The sequence below is a fragment of the Crinia signifera genome, chromosome 4, assembly GCF_055691185.1.
Source record: "Crinia signifera chromosome 4, ASM5569118v1, whole genome shotgun sequence".
Lineage (NCBI taxonomy): Eukaryota > Metazoa > Chordata > Amphibia > Anura > Myobatrachidae > Crinia > Crinia signifera.
In genome coordinates this window covers 191783599-191807157 of record NC_139220.1, presented here as the reverse complement: position 1 = coordinate 191807157, position 23559 = coordinate 191783599, and the positions used below count along the sequence as shown (strand labels likewise).

Sequence of the window (23559 nt, the reverse complement as noted above, 5' to 3'; positions counted from 1 at the left end):
TCACCCATCTGGTTCAGCCAGGAAGGGTGGCATTTCCACATCCGCCTACCCCTATCTACTTGTTCACTAATCTGAACCAAGATGGGCGCATGGTCGGAGATCCCATGTGTCATGTACTCCACCTGTTGTATATGGGGGAACATAGTTTCATCCATTAGGGCCATGTCTATACGTGAAAAGGTTTCATATGATTTAGAGTAGCAGGAGTATGTTAATGTTTCGGGGTGCTTCTCCCTCCACCAATCCTTCCACCCCACATCTTCCAAAAACTTGTGCAGGCCCTTATTTCCCCCACTGGTGCCTGTATCATTCTTCCTCCATCTATCTAGGCTGGGATCAAGTACATTGTTCATATCCCCCAAGCATAAGGCCGCCGCCCCTCCTGACCTAGCCACAAATTCCACTGCCTTTTTCAGTACCTCGTAGTGGAACGGTGGGGGGATGTACACTGCCATGATGCATACCCGATTTCTGTATAGCTTCCCCTGTAGGAACACGTATCTTCCCATTGGGTCAATTTCCTTTCTCTCGCACACAAAGGGTACATTTTTATGGATCATTATCGACACGCCCCTTGCCATGCTGGAGAAACATGAGTGGTACATGCTCCCAACCCACGCCCTTTTCAGGGCCATAGTTTTTTCCCCAATCAGATGTGTTTCCCCCAAACATATAATCTGCGCCCCATATTTCTTAATTTGGTTCATCACGGTTGCTCTCTTTATACGGTCATTCAGACCTCGAACATTCCAATATACAATTTTTACCATGTTTTACCTTGTGTTACAGTTTTTACCAAGTTTTACCTTGTTTTCTACCCACATTAACCTAACTCCTATTGGCGACAAATCTCTCCCCTTACTCCCACCACCCCCCTCCCTGTATACCATCCCTACCACAGTATACCTAGTGTCCCCCCCCCCCCCCCCCCAACATACACACCCACATATCTCAAACACTTGGGGCAATAAAACATTTAGTAATCACACTCTCGAGTGGGCCCTCTGATGTTAATCACTTGCTCTATATTATTTTATGGGAGAGAAAAAAAAAAAAAAAAATGGGTTCACGCTTAGTGACAACATTCCTGTTTCATGGGTAAATGCACAGTCCATCGTATAATCATTCCTTATCTTCCTGCTTTTGGTTTATAACTTGTTAACCAGTCCGATGCTTCCTCTGGGTTGTTAAAAAATCTGGTTTTACCTTCAATGACTACCCTCAGCTTAGCTGGGAACATCATTGAATATTGAATATTTAAGTCCCTTAATTGTCTCTTGATGTTTGCATATTTCACTCTTTCCTTTTGAACCTCTTTGGCGAAGTCCGGGAAAATCATTACATTGTTCCCGTTGATTTTTAAGTCGAGATTTCTTGATTTCCGAATTATAGTATCTCGATCCCGATAATTGAGAACTTTTGCTATCAGGGTTCTAGGTTGGGCACCTGGTGGCGGGGCTTTCATTGGGACCCTGTGGGCTCTCTCTATGCAGAACTGTGCTGAGAGTGAGTCTCTGCCATACTGAGTTGCCAGCCAGGATTCCAGCCAGTTTTCGGCACTCTCCCCCTCCGTTTTTTCGGGAACCCCAATTAGTCTAATGTTATTGCGTCTAAGGCGCCCTTCCATATCAGCAATTTGACTCTGGACCTGTTCCACCGTCCCTGTTAATTTTTTAATTTGCTCTACCATAGGGCTCTGGATATCCTCTAGCTGGGATATTCTAGCTTCTGTCTCATTAACCCGGGTCTGTATGCTTTGTACCGATTGCCTTAGCAGGGTAATTTCGGATTGCATTTGCTCAAACTTGCCACTTAGTCTCTCTTCACTCCCATTAATGGCCTCTAGCAGTTTCTGAAAGGTGGCCTCTGGTACCGTGTCAGACATTGTAGAATTCAGCAGGGCAGATTCATTTGGTGACACTGAGTCCCGTTTCCCTTTACTCTGGGCCTTCTGCTGATTTGTACTATCCCTTGCAAATTTTTCCAGTTTGGCAGCAGCTGCTGCTGCTGCAGCTGCCTGTCCGGCCTTCCTCATGTTTACTATATGGGTGCAGCGTATTAAGCAGACCTTGCCTCACTTGTTTTACAACTCCGCTCAGTGTTTATATACACAACCAGTCTGAATTATACTCTCCGGGGTCGGCCGTTTCCCTCCTGCTTTGGCTCTGTCCCTGGCCGCCTTTCCATTCACCACCACAAGCCTCTAAATCTTAGTGCACTGTACTTATAAGACGAGTACTCACTCAGTTCTGTCGTGCACCCCTCTCTGGAAATCTCTCTCGGCAATGGCTTGTGGCAGTGCAGGGGATATACAGCCTGCTCCTGCTGCTCCCAGCCTATATCCTCTGGGTCAGCTGTTTTAGCGCCCGGTCAGGCTCCTGGTGTGTCAGGGGTTTTCCATCCACTCTCCTGGCACCTCCGTCCGTCCCGTGGGAGGCCGCCTCTCCACGCTGCACCGCACTCCTGGTTTCCCCCCTCCACGGGTAGGCACGTCCCGGCACTGTCTCCTCTTAATAGCCGCCTGGTTGTCTCGGATCTCCCAGCTGTATAGGCTCACAGAGCACTCCGGCCACGAGTATCAGGGCTGTGCGGTACTGTGCTGCAGCGTCCTGTTCCACGCTCCCATCGGCAGCTAGCGTGTGCGTATCGCCTTCCTCTCGGTCCAGTCAGGGAGTCACTCAGTCTCCTTCGTGCATGCTAGAGCGCCACGTTAGCGCGACCCGACTCTCCCAGCATTCACCTGGCTCCACGCATCAGAGGGCTCACAGGCTCCCGCCCTACTCGGAGACTTCCGTGATTACCGCCCCCCGTGTGGCTGATATTTTCGAAGTAATTCTGCCTTACTTTCTGTGAAGTAAGGCTGCCATGAAGCAGGAAGGAGAAAAGTGGAATATCCCCCCCATCAGAGGTGGTAGAGGCAAATACAGTAGTCCAATTTAATCATGCTTGGGATAAGCATATTGATATCCTTACAAAAAAAAATAAGGATCAAATATGGTTTGAGGTAACATGTTTGAAAAAGGGGCAGACTAGATGGGCCAAGTTGTTCTTATTGGTCACCAAATGCTATGTTTTTATGTAAAAATTATGCAATAGTTATCTTACCTCACTTTAGGTGCCCAGGGAAGGCCTTTTGGGAAGCTCACTCTCTCTGCGTGGATTCTCAGGCCAGCCATAGGTTGAGACACGAGCTCTCGTTCTTGCACCTCTGACTCTGCATCGGCCATGTTGTCAGAGTCCTCATTTTCTTCTTCTTCTGTCCCAGTGCTTTCTTCACTCTTGAAAGGGTCTTTCTCATTGTAAAGATCCAGGCTGTCCTGAAATTAAATGATGCAGCCAAAGTAATTCAAGAGCTATTTCAAACTCTTATTTTGCAATGTAATATGTATAAGGCCATGCCATTGTATGTATGTATGTATGTATGTATGTATGTATGTATGTATGTATGTATGTATGTATGTATGTATGGCCAGGGCTCATCACAAAGTCTGTGAAACAGTTTCCTATCGCTGTAGGCGCATTATGTAAATAAATAATTCAGAGAAAACAAAAACACCAGATTTTCTTATTCTAGGCTGTACACTAACTTTTAATTTCTATTTATTTCATAAATGCTAAAAAAAAAAGGGGGGGGGGTGTATTACTTGCTAATGGGTATATGCACTAAGACTTGGAGAGTGATCAAGTAGCAAGAGAAAGAAAAAAACAACCAATCAGCTGCTGCTTTCAAACACAACGTGTAACATGGCAGTTAGGAGTATTGGTAGTTTATCAGTTTCCAAGGCTTAGCACATCTGCCCTTGAATATCTTTATTTGTGAGAGGGAGGACATTAGATTAGTATGTTGCCAGGAAGAAAAAGTGAAAAAATATGTATAGGACACAAAAATAAAAGCTAAACCACTGAGGATTTAGGGTACTTGTGTATTATCACGGCGCCTGTTACGTTGTTAGCGTAGCGTCCCTGTCAGAATCAGCATAGTGTTCCTGCGGTCAGCGTAGGCAGTGTCCCTGTTAGTATCAGCGTCATGTTCCCGCCCGTTCGCGGCTAGCCGGAGCTTATGTAGTTAGCGTAGTCAGTTAGCTTATTACATTGTGTGGGAACCATTGACCATTTTAACCTGCATGACCTCACCGGTGTGAATGTGTTCCTGAAACCCCCCCACTATCCATGCCAGCCGGAAGCGTGGCGAGCCCCACATCCTCCCGACCTTTTCATACCCCCACTATCCATGTCGGCGTGGAGTTGATTTCGGGCACTTTATAAAATCGACTCCACGCCGACATGGATAGTGGGGGTATGAAAAGGTCGGGAGGACGCGTACCGCGTATGCTCGCCACGCTTCGGGCTGGCGTGGATAGTGGGGTATTGAAATGGAGGTATTTGCCAGTATGTAAAATGGAGCACTTGCAAATGAGTTCTTTATTGTGCATAAGATGCATTTGCACACCGCACCCCCCCTTTGTGCAGGAGATAGATGGAGCACCTCTCAGCCGGTGCCCATATGATCCCCTCTCAGCCAGCGTCCGCCAGCGCAGGGGATCTGGCGGTTACTGGCGCTGTGAGAGAGGAGCTCACTAGGCTTGCCAGTGACAGAGCTGCAGCTCCTGGGGACAGTAGGGTGACTAGCTGCCTGATGGGGACACTACGCTGACTACGCAGGGCTGCCGCGGAGTCACTACGCTGACTACACTAGGCAACCATTGGGCTACGCTGACAACGTAGCGAGCCTACGCTGAAAACGTAGCATAGCGCCATGACAATACACAAGTACCGGATTTATTTATAAAGTTCAACAGGACACCAATTACCCATGCACAAAGTTCCAATTTTGCCTTATTTGCCATAAAGTTACAATATAATTTTATATAAAATCCCAGGTATTTAAGGCTTTTTCCTAACCAATTATAATACATCATAGATAAATTATTATTTTTTTAAGTTATATTTTTACAGTTTAAATTACAGGTGATGCTCATGTTCTGAAAATAATATCCCAAAATAACAACAATATACAAAACTGAAGCAAAGCCACCCCATGCCCAGATATACCCTGCGGCTACGTCGTCCTCGCTTCTGCTGCTCCCCCTGTTCCATGCCATAAGATGGTGGCGCCGTGGCTCTCATTTTCTTTGTTACTTGTATGCTATCTTCCGTTAGAGGAGGAAGACCCAGCTCTGCTCTTTTCTTCTCCTTCATCCTCTGCAGCTCTGAAAATCCCCCTAGCGTAAACTGGCACATGGAGGAATAGAATAAAGATCATGAAAGTGTTCAGTTTATAACTATGTGTATGTCAGACTTAGGTCATTGTTAGCCTACCAGCAGCACTTTCCAGAGAAGCAGTAAGACCTTTTTCATCGGGAAATGAGGAGAGTGACCACTGCAGAACTTCGTCACCATTGTGAAAAGGAGATGAGAAAATGGCTCCTCGCCATTGGATGGAAAAGCTGAGATTAAACACATATTACTGTAACGCTAATGTGTCCTTACAATAAATTGTCAGTTGAGGAATTTTAGGCTGTTTATCTGTACAAGTGTCTTATTGTGAGGACACGGAATCCAACATTTTATACAACTAGAAATATCAAGAACCTATATCAGCATGGTTTCTGGACATTATTATAGAAGTTTAAGCTAGTCAATTTAACATTTAATTAGTATGTTAGCAGATGCCGTAAGGGACAAGGGATGTTTCCATAATCCCAAAGAGCGGCCAAATACTCACCAAGTTCTGCGCGAAATGTCTCTCTCTGAGTATTCCTTTCTGCGTCATCTCCTGGTGACTCCTGCCTCATGTTTTCTACCAGCAGGTACATAACACTTAGAATCACCCTACACAAAATAAACATTGGGTATAGAACTTAATGTTGTTGCTAAATAAAAAAACATTGTGCACATGTACCCAAGTATTACCCAACCTTAAATATTCACCAAGTCACTAGACCAAAAACAATGCACATTACCTGAGTTCAGTGCTGTCAGCTAATGATAGAGCGGGTTTCCTCAGAGCACTGCTACACGCCTGGCTGTTCCTGTACTCAGGGAGAGCAAGACATATGTACAGAAAGAGAGCAAGAGAAACAACTTTACAGAAAGAAAGCAACAAAAGGAAGAATTATAAAAAGAACGATATATAGGACCTTATTCTGGTCCACATGCAAAGGTGAGAATTTTGCAGCATTGTGTATGGCTGAAACGCCGCCTGCCGGAATTGCCGCCCCCCCCCCCCCCTCCTTTTGCTCGCCATGTTCCCCCAATTGAATGATTTCTACACCACTCGCAGATTAAGACACCTCTCTCGTGTCTTACATTTGGGAAAGCCCTGTGCAGGACGCGGGCGAGCTGCTGACATCCGCTGACGTCAGCGGCCTGCCCCAGGCACCCGTGAAATGCTGGGCATTCCCATAGGCACAACCCCTCGGCGCCCCCTAACGCCTCCACTGCTAGGTGCGAACGGGGCGGGGAACTAGCAATTTGCCGTGCCTACGCGCACCAATCATCTGTATCTGCGCATAAATGCGCAGGAGCAGATGCTCAACATCCCTCCCCCTTGCAAACGCACAGGGGAGCGTACAGACCAGAATAAGGGCCATAGTGAGGAACATAAGAGCACAGGGGGGCCTTACTTATCAATGTGAAAATAAACGCTGTCTGTTCAAAAGCAGGTTCTCTCAACAGATATAGATTCTCAATATTAGTGGATCAACACAGGTGATAGCGCTTCTTATCTCATATTGGGAAAGCATAGGGAATCCATTTCTTCAAGGATTTTCTACAACAGTTATTGCCAGCTTAGGATAGATTGCCTTCATTGGTGGGCAAGTAGATTCCAATTTTTTTTTTTTTTATAAGTGGAAGGTTTTAGAGCAACACACTAGTAGTGCAGGCAGTGGGACAGGGAGTACGGCACTACTCTGTAGCAATGCAAGCTGCAAGAAATTGCTAATGTCTATTAGGAGAGGAGCTGCTAGGTTATGCAATTCCTTTTCAATCTTTAGTTACATGATGGATAAAACTTACATGCCTGCCATGGGAAGCAAGTGTATCAACAGGGAACATATTGAGAATTCCTCTTTATTGCACAGATACACACACTACATACAAACATTTTTCATAAAAGGGCTCAACTAAACTCACGCAATCTCCATGTTCAGCAGCTCCAGGAAGACAGCAAACGTTCCCATCTGGTACAGGAGGAAGCAGTTATAACGGGACCAGTGAAGGACATCCAACTCACTCTCACACTCTCCAAACACACCTAGCCGGAAACAGACCAATTTCTCAACATAAATACAATGACTAACAAACAGGACTACTCACTCTGGAATTATGAAAAAGACAAAATATTTGATAGAACAACAACAACAACAACAAAAAATGACAAGCCAAATACACTGTATAACAATTAGGACCTATCCAACGGATATCACAATCTATTTTTATTGCATAGACACTGAGGGGGGTATTCAATTATTGCCAGATTTTTCGACTAGTCAAAGAATCTGCAATTTTCTGTCATTTTTAGGGTGAATTTAATTTGCCCTATTCAATGCTCATGGTTGAAAAATTCGGCACACCAAAAACCACGTGGATTTGCCACCGATCCATGTGTTTGACCACTTTTGTTCTAATTCGGCCCCTCAGAATTCAATTGTCCATCTTCACCCATACTGATTTGCCAAAAAAAAGTGAAAGACATGGATGAAAATGTACTAAAAAACAACCGCAATTGAATACTGAGGGGCCCAAATTAGTGCTGTTTTTTCAGCAGGAATTGAATACCCCCCTAAGAAGCAAGCATTGGATTTCCAGCTGAGGTCTCTGGGAAACTACACAAAACACAAAATGTCACCTGAAAAAGACCTCAAGGGGACCAAGATGTAGAACCTCTGTGTGGGAGCACTCTTTGATTTTTAAGTGTATTATTAGAACCGTTATACAGGTTGAGTATCCATTATCCAAAATGCTTGCGACCCAAAAAGTTTTTGGTAAAGGGTTATGCCGTATTACAAAATATATTTATATTTCAATGAGGTATCTTGCATTTATGTTGTATAAACACATCAAACACATGATATGCACACAAATAGATTTTATTTGTGCATGAAACAAGGTTTGTGTACTATCTCAGGCACTGAATGTGAATGCCAAGCAATTATTTTCTTGCACATATTTTGTGCCAGTTACATATCATTTCCCCAGTATTGCCAGTTACAGATTTCCCCAGTAATGCTTTTAGCAAGAACATATTTTTTTCACTTTCTGGAATGTATGGTTTTCAGAATAATTTGTATAACGGATATTTGGATAAGGGATACTCAACCTGTATTATTATTATTATTATTATTATTATTATTATTATTATTATTATTATTATTATAGACTCTAGCCAGTGATGGAGGAAATGTTTCCTCGTGTCTTACACATAAATAAGTTAATTAAGACACCCATTTTATATAATATTTCTCAAACATCTAAAAAGGAAATGTTGGTTTATTATCACCAGTACTTTTATTATTGTCTTGTGCAGGTGCTTCAACCTTTTCCTTTCTCTCTAGGAAGCTGTTGGGTGTCATTGGAATGCAGTCACTAATTTATTGTGCGTGGGTATTGGGAAATGGAAGTCACACCAGGTCTACAAATCTCGATATGTAGATTTTGCTACCGCAATCGATCTGTCAGCTCACACTAGTATTTAACGGATGCTCAGTCACCTAACATAACTTAGTAAGATTAATATATAGTGGTTCTCAACTCCAGTTCTCATTTATCACTAGCAGCTCCTGATGTGTTGGTCATTAATCATGCGCAGTTGAGTTGATCTATTTTGCTGAGTCAGTAATTATGCCACCTGCTCCCACTGGCAAAAATCTCCAAAACATTTCCCGTTAGTGATACCTGAAAGTTGAGGTCTAGAACAGTTGGTGTAGACCAGTGGTTCTCAACCTTGGTCCCCAAGGACCCCCAACAGTGCACATATTCCAGGTCACCTGGCAGGTGCACTCCTAATTCACTGACACATTTTAAAAGATCACAGGTGGAGCTAATTATTTCACCTGTGATTCTGTGTGGAGACCTGCAAAATGTGAACTGTTGGGGGTACTTAAGGACCGAGGTTGAGAACCACTGGTGTAGAGGAAGGAGTATTCAGAAGGAATTTCTTATATCTGGTATAAAACATGTGTTTGGTTAGAATATGTCAAACTTGCTTTGTTTAACTGTAAATTAAACAATGTAATGTAGCTGTAAGCATCTTAATAAAAATCTTTTCTGGTGTGACCAAACAAAGTAAATGAAGACATTAAGGATTAGTGAAGTATGGTTAATCCAACAAGCAATGTATGGTTGCAGCATTTTCTGTGAAGAACACACATTCCTCTTTAATTCCCTGATGATCACGTAAGAAGCCTAGCACACAAATCTTTAGGTGTGTACCTAGATTATCTGTCCAGTGGGAACAAAAATGTGGTAATGTATGGGAATATGAGAAGCAATCATTTGCTCCCAAACACTGGAAAACAAACCAGCAAATCCATTTAACTTTATCCGAAGAATCGCTTTTGCCCATTTTTCAGCTTTTGGAGCAAATGATTGATTGTCATAGGCTTCTATACATTACCATGTTTTTGTTTCCACCAGACAGATACATCTTTAGGTGTGTACACAGCTTGCCACTTATAGATCATCCTCCCAGTAATCTGTAGATTGTTATGGTATATTAGATCTACAGTCAACGGTCAAAAGGTCGACAGCCAAAAGGTCAACATGAGTTTTTCATGTGTTTTCGTGTCTATGTCGACATGTCTAAGTGTACCTCATGGGTCGCGGGCTCGGTCCACGCAGTAGTGGATGGTAGGGGATGAAATACCGTTTTTCAGCACGTTTCGGCTCAAAAGTTTGTTATAAATGCATGTCAACATTTTGACCCTGTCAACCTTATGACTGACGACCTAGAGTCACTCTATCATGAGTCCAGATACCCTGCAGACTTCCAAGTGCTCACCTTGTGCCAAGTATAAAATTGCTCTAGCCACAGACAGCCGCTGCTCCCTGCTTACTACCTCCAACCCGTCCAGGAGACACATGACATGTGTTCTGTGCTGAGCTGATCCCAGAGATGTCCATCTGGCCCCCCTCCCTACCAATACAAGAAATTATAGGAAAAATAAAGAATAACAATAATGACAAAAAAATGTTGTTGCATACAGGACAGGGTTTTTTTAAAATAAAAAATAAAATAAAAAATTTACAGCAGCCCCACTGTGGCTCTAACAGCAGCTAGGCAGCTCCCGCTCCACCGGCCTGCATATTCCCTGCAGACCGCAGCTCCAAGTGTGGTGGTACAGCTGTCTGTTAGGCCAATGCAGCCTCCTCTTAAAGTTTTGACATGCTACTGCCATCCCATTTCCCTGCAGAAGGGAAAAGCAGAGAGCTGCTTCAGTGTTAAGGAGCAGGCAGGTACTGGGTAGCCAGAAGGCAAGACTATAAGGAGGACTGCTGGAAGCTTTCGATCTGGAGTAACACAGGATCCAGGAGGCTGGAAGATACATATGGGGTGGTGTGTGGAAGGAGGGGAGTGGGCATATGAGCCTTTGTATTTATTTTAGTGTTTTGTAAATTATCCTAAAACATAAAAATAATCATTTTTTAATAAAAATATCATTGACTTCATCCGGGCGCATTTGTCTACTGGAGGAATTATCGAAGTAGATATGATGTCATTCAGAATTCGTCATTCACTGCCTTTTTTTTCAATATTTACAAATTCACCATGTTCATTCTAAAATAACTTCACAGCTTAACCATAGAGCTCTCATAGGGTCTAGTAATACAGGAAACATCTACTAAAGGTCTCATTTCTACCATCATCCCCAGATGATAGAGATTCTCATGAGAGGGCCTGGGAGACCGACTTGCGAGAAAACTTGGACAATGAAGACTGGACCGATATTTATGTTAATGTTGCCTCCAGTTTCATCTGTGTTGTTATGAAAGAAATTGTCTATAACTTGTTTTACAGATGCTACTTTGTCCCTATCCGACTGAACAAACCGCACCCTAAAATCTCCCCTGCCTGTTGGCGCTGTAGTGAGTCGGATGGAATGTTCCTTCATATCTGGTGGTAATGCTCAAAATTAGCTCTCCTCTGGAAATAATTTGGTTGGCTCTATCTTAGATATTTAGGTCCCCTTTATTCCTAATTTTTTTTCTTCTCTCAGTATGTATCCCAGAGGCAACTCGTCATCAAAACAAACGCTTTACCCATATGGTCCTGGCGACTAGAGGTCCAATAGTCACTGCTTGGAAATCAACTGAGGCACCGAATATAAGTGAAATCATAGCTAAAGTATGGCATGTCCACTCTATGGAATTTATTACTAGCATACTCAGGGGCTCCTCTAAAACATTCTCGAAGGTTTGGGAACCATGAACTTCTTACTTTGGAGTTCCTCCTACAGTCACTTGACCACCCTAGGACTTTCCAACACACAGACCACCTTCTCATTTCCAATTGTTTGCGCATCATGTTGTCTTGCCATAGTTGTGTCTGTTCGGGTTGGCCCCCTTCACTCTCTCCTTCTTGTATATTTTACTCTTCTTCCCTTTGCAATCTTTTTTTCTTTCAAAATTATATATCTATATCCCCTGTGGTATTAATTGATGTATGTTTGCGACATGGTGTGATAATATTGTCAGACCTTTTTGTAGGTCTGTAATGTCTCTCTCATTCTATTAATAAAAAAAAATGTGTTTTTTTTTTTTTTAATTATCATTGATAATGTTTCGAATGTAAGATTTCATGAGCAGAGCCCTCTTTCCTCGTGTGTTTTTCCTTCTATTTGATGGCACCAAATCCTGCTTTTTTTTGCGACACATACTTATTTCAGTTGTCTGCTAATGCAGCTGTGAACCCTGCATTTGTCCTTTATTGTATTTAATGAATAAACAGGACAGGAAACTGTGGCTTATAGTTTAAGTACTCTGCAATTGGGAGCTGCGGATCCCTTGCAGCATATTATACATAAAGGATAATGATAAAAATAATGCACTGGGGGGTAACTTTAACAATTCTTGATTAGGGAGCGATTAGGGATGGGGTCGGATGTGTACAGTGTGCATAACAAGCAGAGGACAGAGCGGCTGGCAAACTTCCCTCAAAACGCAGCTTCCTTCCAGTACCAGGCATGTGAACAAAATTTATATTCATACAGAACGGGTCTTCCAATATCACTCATTTGGTTGGAGGAGCACCCATTTTGAATGCGTGACGGGTCTAGGGTTTGCATCATGACGAAAATGAGGCGTGTGGCTCATGGGGATGGCATATCCTGCAAGGCCACACCCCTTACAGTGAGACCATATCCCTTAACACTGCTAACAGGGCCTAATTCAGACCTGATCACTGGGCAATTTTTTTTTCTTAAAATGGGCAAAACCGGAACTTCCGGTGGGCGGACCTAGGGAAAGGCCGTGTTGAAGTGAGCTCTCTGCTCCAAGGGCTGCTACCAACTAAAGCGGCCGAAGTATTGGAGATACAGACCCGAGTGAGAGACGGGGATCTGGGAGATAAACGTGGGAAGAAGAGAGGATCCAGCTCTCCCACCAAAGAGCCATCGTAACCGGAATCAGGCGCAGAGACCAACAGACGCGCCATACAGATCCAGCGGGTACGTCAGTAAGGCGACCGGGTGGACGTCACACGCTGTAGACGTCAGGAGACGGAGACGGAGACCGCAGCGCAGCGTTCTGCTCTGCTACACGCTGTGCTGTGTGGGGAGAAGCCGGAGAGTGCCGCCGGACGAAAGACGCCAGCACACCCAGCCGCCAAGCAGCTAGCCACTTCCCTGAGCTGCACACGGAAGGAGCGGGCAGTTATTCCCTCGTCAGGAGACGCTATATACGAAGCGGAGGGGTGAGAAGCTGACAGACCCTGCCTGACGGGAGGCTGAGTAAGCAAGCCAGCACCACTAGCTAATAAGCAGCCAGCCATTACATCGAGCTGCCTCTTGAAAGAGTGGGTATCCAGCCTCACGAGAACCCGCACACCGCTGCCTCTGCATATCCAAGCGAAGGTTAAGGTAATACACCGGCCGGTGCACTGTATGACAATTCTACAAAGTTAAGTGTCTGCTGCTGTTTTGGGGTGAATTATATATCGCCTTTAGTGTGGAGAGAGGGGACCTGCTCAGGGAACAATAGAAATTTTGATACCCTAAACTCCATTATTGTCCTCCTGAAGCATAAAACTCCAGGCCACACAGGTCTTAAAGGACTACTCTCATATACAAATCTTTTAATAGACAGTTGTGCGGAAAAAGCATACCTAGGGGTCGGCTGACTACTGATTATAAGATCTGCCTACCCTAGATCCCAGCTGGTTCCTCCCCACTAAACGTATACTGGTGATAGGAGAAAGAAGGGCCACACAGCCAAAGAGTCGACAGCTTGGGAGCAGAGGTAATGGAGAAATTTGTAGGGAAAACAGCTAGAAGCGGCAAAGGAGGTACAGCTGCAAAAAGCAAAGACACAAAGTTTCAGTCCTCCTATATAACTAGCCCACCAGCTTCCCCAGATAATTACATAACATCTAAAAATGTGGACTCTCCAACCCAAAAAACAGCAGCGACTATTACTGCCAAAGAAATCACCGCGATACTGGCACCACTGCTCGATGAGAAATTGGCCGGCATCAAGGAAGCAATTGAGACGGTAGTAACACAGCTCAGAGAACACGGGTCTCGGCTGATCGAGGCGGAGCAGAGGATTTCTAATATTGAGGACGAACTGAATTTGGCTTAGGCCACTATAATTTCCCATGAAGCAACAATAACAAACATTCAGGAAAAACTAGAAGAAGCCGAGAACCGGAGCCGAAGAAATAATTTGCGGATGATTGGACTGCCGGAATCGGTAAAGCAAAAAGATCTGATGGATATGGCCTCAAAATGGCTACCCCGTGAACTACAATGTTCGACAGAAACTGGAAATATGCTGATTGAGAGGGTCCACCGCATCGGCCCAGAAAGCCAATCCGAACGCCGCAGACCTCGACCAGTAATCTTCAAATTTCTGAATTACCAGGATAAAGTCCATGTCCTGGACATGTACAGAAAGAAGAGAGACCTGAAATATCAGGGGGAAAAAGTGCTTCTATTTCAGGACTTCTCATCACAGGTCGCGACAAAAAGGAAAGAATTTTCCCCAATCTGTAAATCCTTGTTTGAAAAAGGTATCAGGTTCGCACTCATTTACCCAGCAAAATTACGGATAACCCACAATGAAAAATCATACATGTTTGAAACAGTCTCATCAGCCCAGATTTTCATGGACTCGGTCCTTGGAAGTACGGGGTATATACCAAAGGACAAAGACTAAGATGAAACAAACTCTGCAAGTATATTATCAATGGGCTAAGGCCAATGATAGAACCTAGAGTAAAGGGTATGATTTACAAGGGCTTAAAGTTAAGGGCCTATTTATATAGGATGCTAATTTTCATAATCAACATAAAGTACATAACTGATAGAGTAACTATACAGCTAAAGAAAGGGAAGGGGGAAATTGGGTATAGTAATGTCATTGAAAGATGTAATGGTTGTTTTTTGCTTGGTTTGGAGTCCATATGCATATTGATGTTCTTAATATTTCTGGACTGCTTAGGTCATAGAAAATACCTATCTCTTGATTGGGATAGGCCTTATTCTCCTGCTATTTTTTGGATATTTGTTCTGGGGAAGGTTATTTTTCACTTTTTTTTTTTTTTTTTTAGAATGTAGGCATAGTGCGGTGGAAAGAGATAACATGCATCTCCTGATGGAGATGGTTTTTTCTTTACTGGTACTATTCGATTGTTCATGTCATAGAATCACAAATCCACAGAGAGGTACTTTTTACGAAGAATTGTCCTTGGACCAACTGAGCGGTCTCAGGGGATCCAGGGGGGAACTAGTAAAAATAACAAGATCACCTTTCAGTTTAAAATATAGGTATAACACTATGGAAAGAGTAAATATTTATCTTAGGCCTGAGAAGAACGCTAATTTTCTGCTAATTTTGTTTTTTTTTAGTGTATGTTATAGAATCACAAATTCACAGAGAGGTATTTTACAAATATATGAAGGAATGCGTTTGAGCCGACTGAGTGATCTCAGAGGGCCCAAAGGGACATTAGTAAAGTCAATAAGGCCATTTTTTCTCTTTTTTTTTTTTTTTTCATTTTTATTATTGTCACAGAACTACAAGTTCACAGAAAGGTATTTCACAAACATATGAGGAAGCGTATTTTGATAATGCTGTGGAAAGAGATAATATGCATCCTTGGATTGAGTGGGTTTTTATGTTACTGTCACTATTTGATTGTTTACGTCACAGAATCACAAATTCACAGAGTGGCACCCTTTATGAAGCACTGCCCTTGGACCAACTTTGTGGTTCCAGGGGACCCAGGGGGGAACTAGTAAAACTAACAAGGTTACCTTCCAGTCTAAAATATAGGCATATCACTGTGGAAAGAGATAGTTTCCATCTTAGGCCTGTGAGAAATGATAATTTTCTGCTAAACACAAATTTACAGAGGGGTACTTTACAAATATATGAGGGAACGCTCTTGAGCCGACTGAGTGATCTCGGAGGGCCCAAAGGGTCATTAGTAAAGCTAGCAAGGTCACGGTTAGGACGGAAGCAGAGGTGTAGTGTGGTAAAGAAGAGGAACAGGGGTTTCTTGGCCGGGTTAATTTTTCTTTTCTTTTCTCTTTGTTTTTGTTATAGAACCACAAGTTCACAGAAAGATATCTCACACACACGTGAGGAAATTTATTTGGGCCGATTGGGAGTTTCAAGGGGTCTAGGGGGAAATTAGTACAATTAATAATATCACGACTAGGACTAAACGGTATACAACACCCAGAAAGCATGTTCATACAAACACTTGAAGGCTTTAAAATAGGTAAAAATATCCACGAACATAGGTTATATCATTATTATGGAGGTAAACCAAATAGTAGAGTACATAAAGATAAATTGACATGAGTAGTTCCCCGAATGATTCAAGGACCAATCGTACATGTATAAAATTTGTATCCTGGAATGTGGAGGGATTGAATTCCCCATTGAAGAGAAAAAAAATAGCACAGCACCTAAAACGCCTAAAACCAGACATAGCGGTTTTGCAGGAAATTCATTGGAAGGAGGGAGACCCTAATACTTTCAGAGATAGTTGGTTTTCAGAATACCTTACCACCTGTTTCCCCACAAAAAAAAGAGGAGTTATGCTCATTATAAATAAATCATTGAGTTATGAAATAATGGGAAAATTGCAAGATCCAGAAGGTAGATTTCTGTTTGCTAAAATAAAAATAGAGGGAGAATTGTTTACGATCGCTACAATATATGCCCCTACAGGCCCTAATACGGAATTTTTTACAAACTTATATGTGCAGTTGCAGGACTGGGCGGAGGGACAGATAATAATAGGGGGAGACTTTAATACCACACAACAGCAACTACTGGATAAATCCAAGGATAATAGCAGGAACACCCCCCCACCAGGCCTGCGGTTGCTGATGAGCTCCCTGGATGTGGCAGATCCATGGAGACATCAGCACCCAGCAGACAGGGAATATACCTTTTACTCCCACCCACATCACACATCAACACGAATAGACTTTTGGCTAATACAAAATACTTTATTAACAAGGGTAATCCAGTCTAAAATAGAACCAATATTAATCTCAGACCATGCACCAACTTGGTTCAAGCTATCACTGCAGGCTCCAATCGCCCAGTCCCGTAATTGGAGATTTCCTACATACTTGGCGGATTCCCCCGAGTTTGGGGCAGCATTGAAGCAGCACCTTCAAAATTATGTGGAAGATAATATACAGCACATAGACGACATAAATTTATTTTGGGCGGCCTCTAAGCCTGTCATGCGGGGCTGTATTATGGCTTATGTAGCAGTAAAACGAAAAATAATACAGAAACGATATGCAGAACTGAGTACGGCGGTATCAGTAGCATATGCAGCAATGCTGAGCAGCGGTACTCGGGAGACCCGCCAGGTATTTTTGGAAACAAAAGCACTATACGATACTGTATGTACGGAAAAAGCTCAATACTACCTAGACCTTCAAAAGCATAGGTATTTTAGATGGGGTAATAAGGCTGGGAAATTGCTAGCATCGGTGGCCAGAGGACACCGACCAGCAACCCGTATCATAAACATAACCTCAGAGGGAGGGATACAGAATAAAAGGACGGAAGAAATAGCGGACGCTTTCTTAAATTATTATAAGGACCTGTATGCACCACCCCAAGATCAACCAAAGCTAGGGATGGACTTCCTGAGAAGAGCCAAACTCCCTACATTAACAAAATCAGAAAGTGAGGCATTAATAGACCCAATAACAGAAGTAGAACTCAAACAAGTTATAAATAAACTATCAAAAGGTAAATCACCAGGGCCTGACGGCCTAAGTGCGGAATATTATAAATTGACGCTACCAGAATTGATGCCATACATGCTTGCCTTTTTTAACTACATCATTAAGGGTGGTTCACCCCCGATGGGGTTCAACGAGGCAAGAATAATTGTGATTAAAAAAATGGGAAAAGATCCAAATTTGGTGACATCGTATAGACCGATCTCATTATTAAATCAGGACCTCAAAATCCTAACACCCATTATTGCTAACAGATTACAGCTGGTTTTGCCGAAATTGATTCACCCGTCACAGACGGGATTTTTAAGGGGCAGATCTTCAATACATAACATCAGGCAAGTGATAGCGGCATTGGTACAATCACACTCACTAGCTAAGGGAAACTCCCTGCTGGTGAGTTGTGATGCCGACAAGGCATTTGATCGAGTATCCTGGGCACATTTGTTAAGGGTATTTCATACGCAAAGGCTGGGAGTGGGATTTATCACTTTGTTCAGGAACCTGTATTCCTCGCCGAAAGCGCATCTCCTATATATTTGGCTACATCTGTCACTCAAAGTGGGTGTCTGTGTCTATAACGCTCTGTTCCTGGACTTTCCTCTTAATGTGTGATTGCCTTCATCTGTGCTGAACACCTTTCTGAGAAATTAACCTGTTTAAAACAGGTGATGGCAATCATACATTAAGGGGAAGTCTAGAAACAGAGCATTGTGTCCCTCCTGGAGAGGGTGATGTTGGGAGGTATGTGACAGAGAACCAGCCCAGTGAGCCCACAGACAGTGCCAGACACCCACTGCCTTCCCATGTTGCCCAGCACTGCTACTCCACAGCCACCAGGTGAGCGCCCCCCTCCCGCGATTTGCGGCAAAACCCCCCCCTCCCGCTCCCCCGCGACCCCCCCTACCGCGATTCGCAGCAAAAACACCCCCGCGACCCCCCCCTCCCGCGATTCGCTGCAAAAAGAACCCCCCCACGACCCCTCCCGCAATTCGCGGCATAACCACCACCCCGCGACCCCCCCCTCCCGCGAATCGCGGCAAACCCTCCCCCGTGACCCCCCCCCCGATTCGCGGAAAAAACACCCACCCCGCGACCTCCCTCCCGCGATTCGCGGCAAAAATACCCCCCCCCGCGACCCCCCCTTGCACGATTGGCGGCACCCCCCCTGCGACCCCCCTCCCGCGATTCGCGGCACCTCCCCCCCGCAATTCGCAGCAGCCCCAGGATTAAATGGCACATGCAAAACACTGACATGGCTATGGTCGACAATGAAAAAGGTTGACATGAGTTTTTGAAGATTTATTTTTAATTTTTTCATATTCGTTGTCATATGTCGACATGGACACCAATGAAGTGGCACACTTATGTCAACATTTACATGTATTGACCTTTCTGTGTTGATTTTTTCTTGTGGCGATTCGCGTCACACCCCCCCGCAACCCCCCCTCCCGCGATTCGCGGCACCCCCCGTGACCCCCCACCTCCCGCAATTCGCGGCAACCCCCCACCGGAACTCCTGTGAACCCCGCCCTCCCGCGATTCGCGGCACCCACCCCCGCGACCCCCCCTCCCGCAATTCGCGGCACCCCCCCGTGATTCGCGGCAGCTCCAGAATTAAATTGCACATGGAAAACACTGACATGGCTATGGTCGACAATGAAAAAGGTTGACATGAGTTTTTGAAGTTTTTTTGTCATTTTTTGAATATTTTCATATTCATTCTCATGTGTCGACATGGACACCAATGAAGTGCCACACTTATGTCAACATTTACATGTGTTGACCTTTTCTGTGTTGATTTTTTTCTTGTGGCGATTCACGTCACACCCCCCGCGACCCCCCCCCCTCCCGCAATTCGCGGCAACCCCCCACCGGAACCCCCATGAACCCCGCTCTCCCGCGATTCGCGGCACCCACCCCCCGCAACCCCCCCCCTCCCGCAAATGGCGGCACCACCCGCGATTCGCGGCAGCCTCAGGATTAAATGGCACATGCAAAACACTGGCACGGCTATGGTCGACAATGAAAAAGGTTGACATGAGTTTTTGAAGATTTATTTCATTTTTTGAATGTTTTCATATTCATTGTCATGTGTCAACATGGACACCAATGAAGTGGCACACTTATGTCAACATTTACATGTGTTGACCTTTCTGTGTTGATTTTTTCTTGTGGCGATTCGCGTCACACCCCCCGCAACCCCCCTCCCGCAATTCGCGGCACCCCCCGTGACCCCCCACCTCCCGCAATTCGCGGCAACCCCCCACCGGAACCCCTGTGAACCCCGCCCTCCCGCAATTCGCGGCACCCCCCGTGATTCGCGGCAGCTCCAGCATTAAATTGCACATGGAAAACACTGACATGGCTATGGTCGACAATGAAAAAGGTTGACATGAGTTTTTGAAGTTTTTTTTTTTTCATTTTTTGAATATTTTCATATTCATTCTCATGTGTCGACATGGACACCAATGAAGTGCCACACTTATGTCAACATTTACATGTGTTGACCTTTCTGTGTTGATTTTTTCTTGTGGCGATTTGCGTCACACCCCCCCCCCCCCACAACCCCCACTCCCGCGATTCACGGCACACACACACACACCTCCCCCGCGATTCTCGGCACCCCACCCCGTGACCCCCCCTCCCGTGATTCACGGCACACCCCCGCGACCCCCCCTCCCATGATTCGCCGCAACCCCCGCCCCGTAACCCCCCCTCCCGCAATTCGCGGCACCCCCCCGCGATTCGCGGCAGCTCCAGAATTAAACTGCACATGGAAAACACTGACATGGCTATGGTCGACAATGAAAAAGGTTGACATGAGTTTTTGAAGTTTTTTTTTTCATTTTTTGAATGTTTTCATATTCATTCTCATGTGTCGACATGGACACCAATGAAGTGCCACACTTATGTCAACATTTACATGTGTTGACCTTTCTGTGTTGATTTTTTCTTTTGGCGATTCGCGTCACACCCCCCCCCCACCCCCCCGCAACCCCCACTCCCGTGATTCACGGCACACACACACACCCCCGCGATTCTCGGCACCCCACCCCGTGACCCCCCTCCCGTGATTCACGGCACACCCCCCGCGACCCCCCCTACCATGATTCGCCGCAACCCCCGCCCCGTAACCCCCCTCCCGCGATTTGCGGCAACCCTCCCCGCGACCCCCCTCCCGCAATTCGCAGCATCCACCCCCCCACAACCCCCCCTCCTGCAATTCGCGGCACCCTCCGCGACCCCCCCTCCCGCGATTCGCGGACACCTAAGTTGCAATACAGGCATCTTTCATACAATTCTAACCATATTTCTCATATACAAACGTTCACAAATTAAGGGGGCGCAGCCCCTTACGACGGTGTGAAGAGCGCCCGTAGGGCGCGATGAATCACCTAGTTTGACAATAAACGGCCTGAATACGTCTAGATTTGAGCTGGCCCGGGGGACCCCACAGGGGTGCCCATTATCCCCTCTACTATTTAACATCGCCATAGACCCACTTATTAGAATCTTCCACTCCCAAACGGAATGGAAGGGGATACAATTCGGAGCCGTAGAGTTAAAGGTATCAGCATACGCTGATGACCTTTTGTTATACTTTACAAACCCACAGAAGGCCTTTCCTAGCCTTCTAAGGACGTTGAAGGAGTTTGAGGATATATCAGGATTTATGGTCAATAAAGCAAAAACTAAGGTATTGGCATTGCATAGAGAGGCAAAAATAGGATGGACACATGATTTTCCATTTTTATGGGCAGATCATCATATTACATACCTAGGGCTAGTCATAACGGCAAACCCAGCAGAACTGTACCAGGCAAATTATGTACCGGTAATTAAAAAAATTGGAACAGACTTTCGGGCATGGCGGTCTTTACCGCTATCATATATAGGGAGATGCCAGCTGGTTAAGATGATATCATTCCCTAGATTGCTATATGTTATACAAACCCTACCCCTGCTGATTAAAGACCCTGACATACAACTACTAAACAGAGAGATCAGTAGATTTATATGGGAAGGAAAAAAGCCACGAATCTCAATGTACAAACTAACCCAACAAACTTCACTGGGAGGTATTAATCTGCCATGTATAAAGAGTTACACAGTGGCAGCGAACTTTAGATACGCGGTAGATTGGATACACGCAAAAGAACATTATGTAAATTTGGCAATAGAACAAGCTTCTTGCCCGGAAATACCACTGACAAGTTTGCTGCATATGAGGCCGTCAAAATACCCGGCAAAGGTAGCAGATAATCCGATGCTGATGGCAACCTGTGCAGCATGGAGGCTTGCCCATGCTGGGCTGGGAATGACTTTGCATAACACATTGTTCCAATCATTACTGCACAATACTGAAACAGGCATGCCAACCCTACAAGATAGCAGACTTGTCAGGAGCTATGACCGGGCGGGAATGAGAACCCTGCACAATGTTATGAACGAAAATTGTACAGCGGTCTTGCCATACCAGGGGTTATGCGAAAAATATGTTGATATAATCAATACCCAGATTTGTATACTTCCAATTGAGAAGTTATGTCCAGAGTATTACAAGAAAAATAACAGTTATTGAAACTGAGAAAAATCTAAATAAAATGATAAAGAGCATGGGGAATAAAAACAAAATGATTACAACATCATTGATATATCAACATATTAAAAAACAGATATTAGTGGAGGGAGAGAATATGGGGTTTACGAGGTGGTCAGAGGACTTACCAGGCATAACACCACAAGCAATCTTAAAAGCTTTTGTACGATTAAATAAAACGTTAATCACGGCCACATATGCAGAGATGCAATATAAGTTGCTGCATAGGGCCTATTATACGCCGAAAAGAAGATGGCAAATGGGTTTAACATCAGACTCAACATGCTTTAAATGTAAGGTAGCTGATGCAGACATAATGCATTGCATGTGGCAGTGTCCAGAGGTAAATAAGTTTTGGCAGGCGATTGGCGACTACATATGGAACAGATATGAGATCAGGGTAGCGCTCACTCCAGAATGGGCCCTGTGGGATATACATACCCAAGTAAGGGAAAGAAATATAACCCAAGGAGAGAAAATATTCCTGGCAAAAATTTTCGCCGCAGCACGGAAGACAATCTTATCGCAGTGGGTGTCAAATAATACCTTAACTCTAACTTTGCTAGAACCCCGGGTCTCGCACCTGTTCCATATGGACTGGCTTGAAATGTCTTTAAATAAAGAAAGGAAGGCGGAAAGATTCTTTTCCATTTGGGCACCGTATATTAAAAACATTTCTCCAACAACAAAAGAATCGCTAAGACAGGCAATAAAATTAACTTCTTGGTATAATGAAGAAACAGTACGCCTTGGAAGACACCCATTTTAAATAAACGAACAAAGATAAGACTTAAGCAGAGAGAAAGAAATAAATAAACAGGTCTATGGAGTAAATATGGGGATAAAAGGCGGGAAAGATATAGAATATACAAGAAGGCCACAGCAAAAGACGCTGATAGCATAGTTGAAGCATTAGGTATTGCCGTTAAAGGATTGATAGGCATTACTGCCAGGTATTGTTATATTTTTGTGTTTTTGATATGTATTGCTATATAGATGTATACATGTTTGTTATGTATTGCTATATACATGTATGCATGTTTTTATATTTCATACTAAAGAAAATTAATAAAATATTATAAAAAAAAAAAAAAAAAAAATGGGCAAAACCATGTTGCGCTGCAGGTGGGGCAGATGTAAAACGTGCAGAGGGGGGGGGGGGGGGGTATTTTGTTTCTGCACAGGGTAAATACTGGCTGCTTTATTTGTACACTGCAATTTAGATTTTCGTTTGAACACACCCCACCCAAACCAAACTGTCTGCACATGTAACATTTGCCCCACCCAACAGTGCAACCTGGTTTTGTCCATTTTGAGAACAAATTTGCCCTGCGATCAAGTCTGAATAATGGTGCGCCCCCTGTCATTTTCTTCTGGATCTGACCATGCATGTATAATTGTTGGATTTGTTTGCTTGTATTTTAAGTTTGTAGTTGCAGATGCCATACAGGTAACATGAAGCAAGAAGTCCAAAGGAGCTTACTGTACAAAGTATTGCAAAAAAGTAATTGTTAAAAT

At 44.2% G+C, this 23559-nt stretch overlaps 1 protein-coding gene across 2 annotated transcripts in view; it reads right to left on the bottom strand.

Annotated features, from left to right (window-relative positions):
* The window catches only part of STRIP2 (striatin interacting protein 2), an 86911-nt gene that overhangs the window by 53243 nt on the left and 10109 nt on the right, over positions 1–23559 (bottom strand). The window contains exons 4-10 of one of the 2 annotated variants that reach the window (XM_083183292.1): positions 10004–10138; positions 7138–7258; positions 5964–6032; positions 5726–5832; positions 5320–5447; positions 5053–5232; positions 3106–3317 (exon numbers count right to left, since the gene is read on the bottom strand). In XM_083183292.1, coding sequence (XP_083039418.1) covers positions 3106–3317; positions 5053–5232; positions 5320–5447; positions 5726–5832; positions 5964–6032; positions 7138–7258; positions 10004–10138 — 952 coding nt within the window. Of the gene's footprint in view, positions 1–3105; positions 3318–5052; positions 5233–5319; positions 5448–5725; positions 5833–5963; positions 6033–7137; positions 7259–10003; positions 10139–23559 lie in introns of those variants that run through there. The other variant, XM_083183293.1, reaches the window with a different exon arrangement.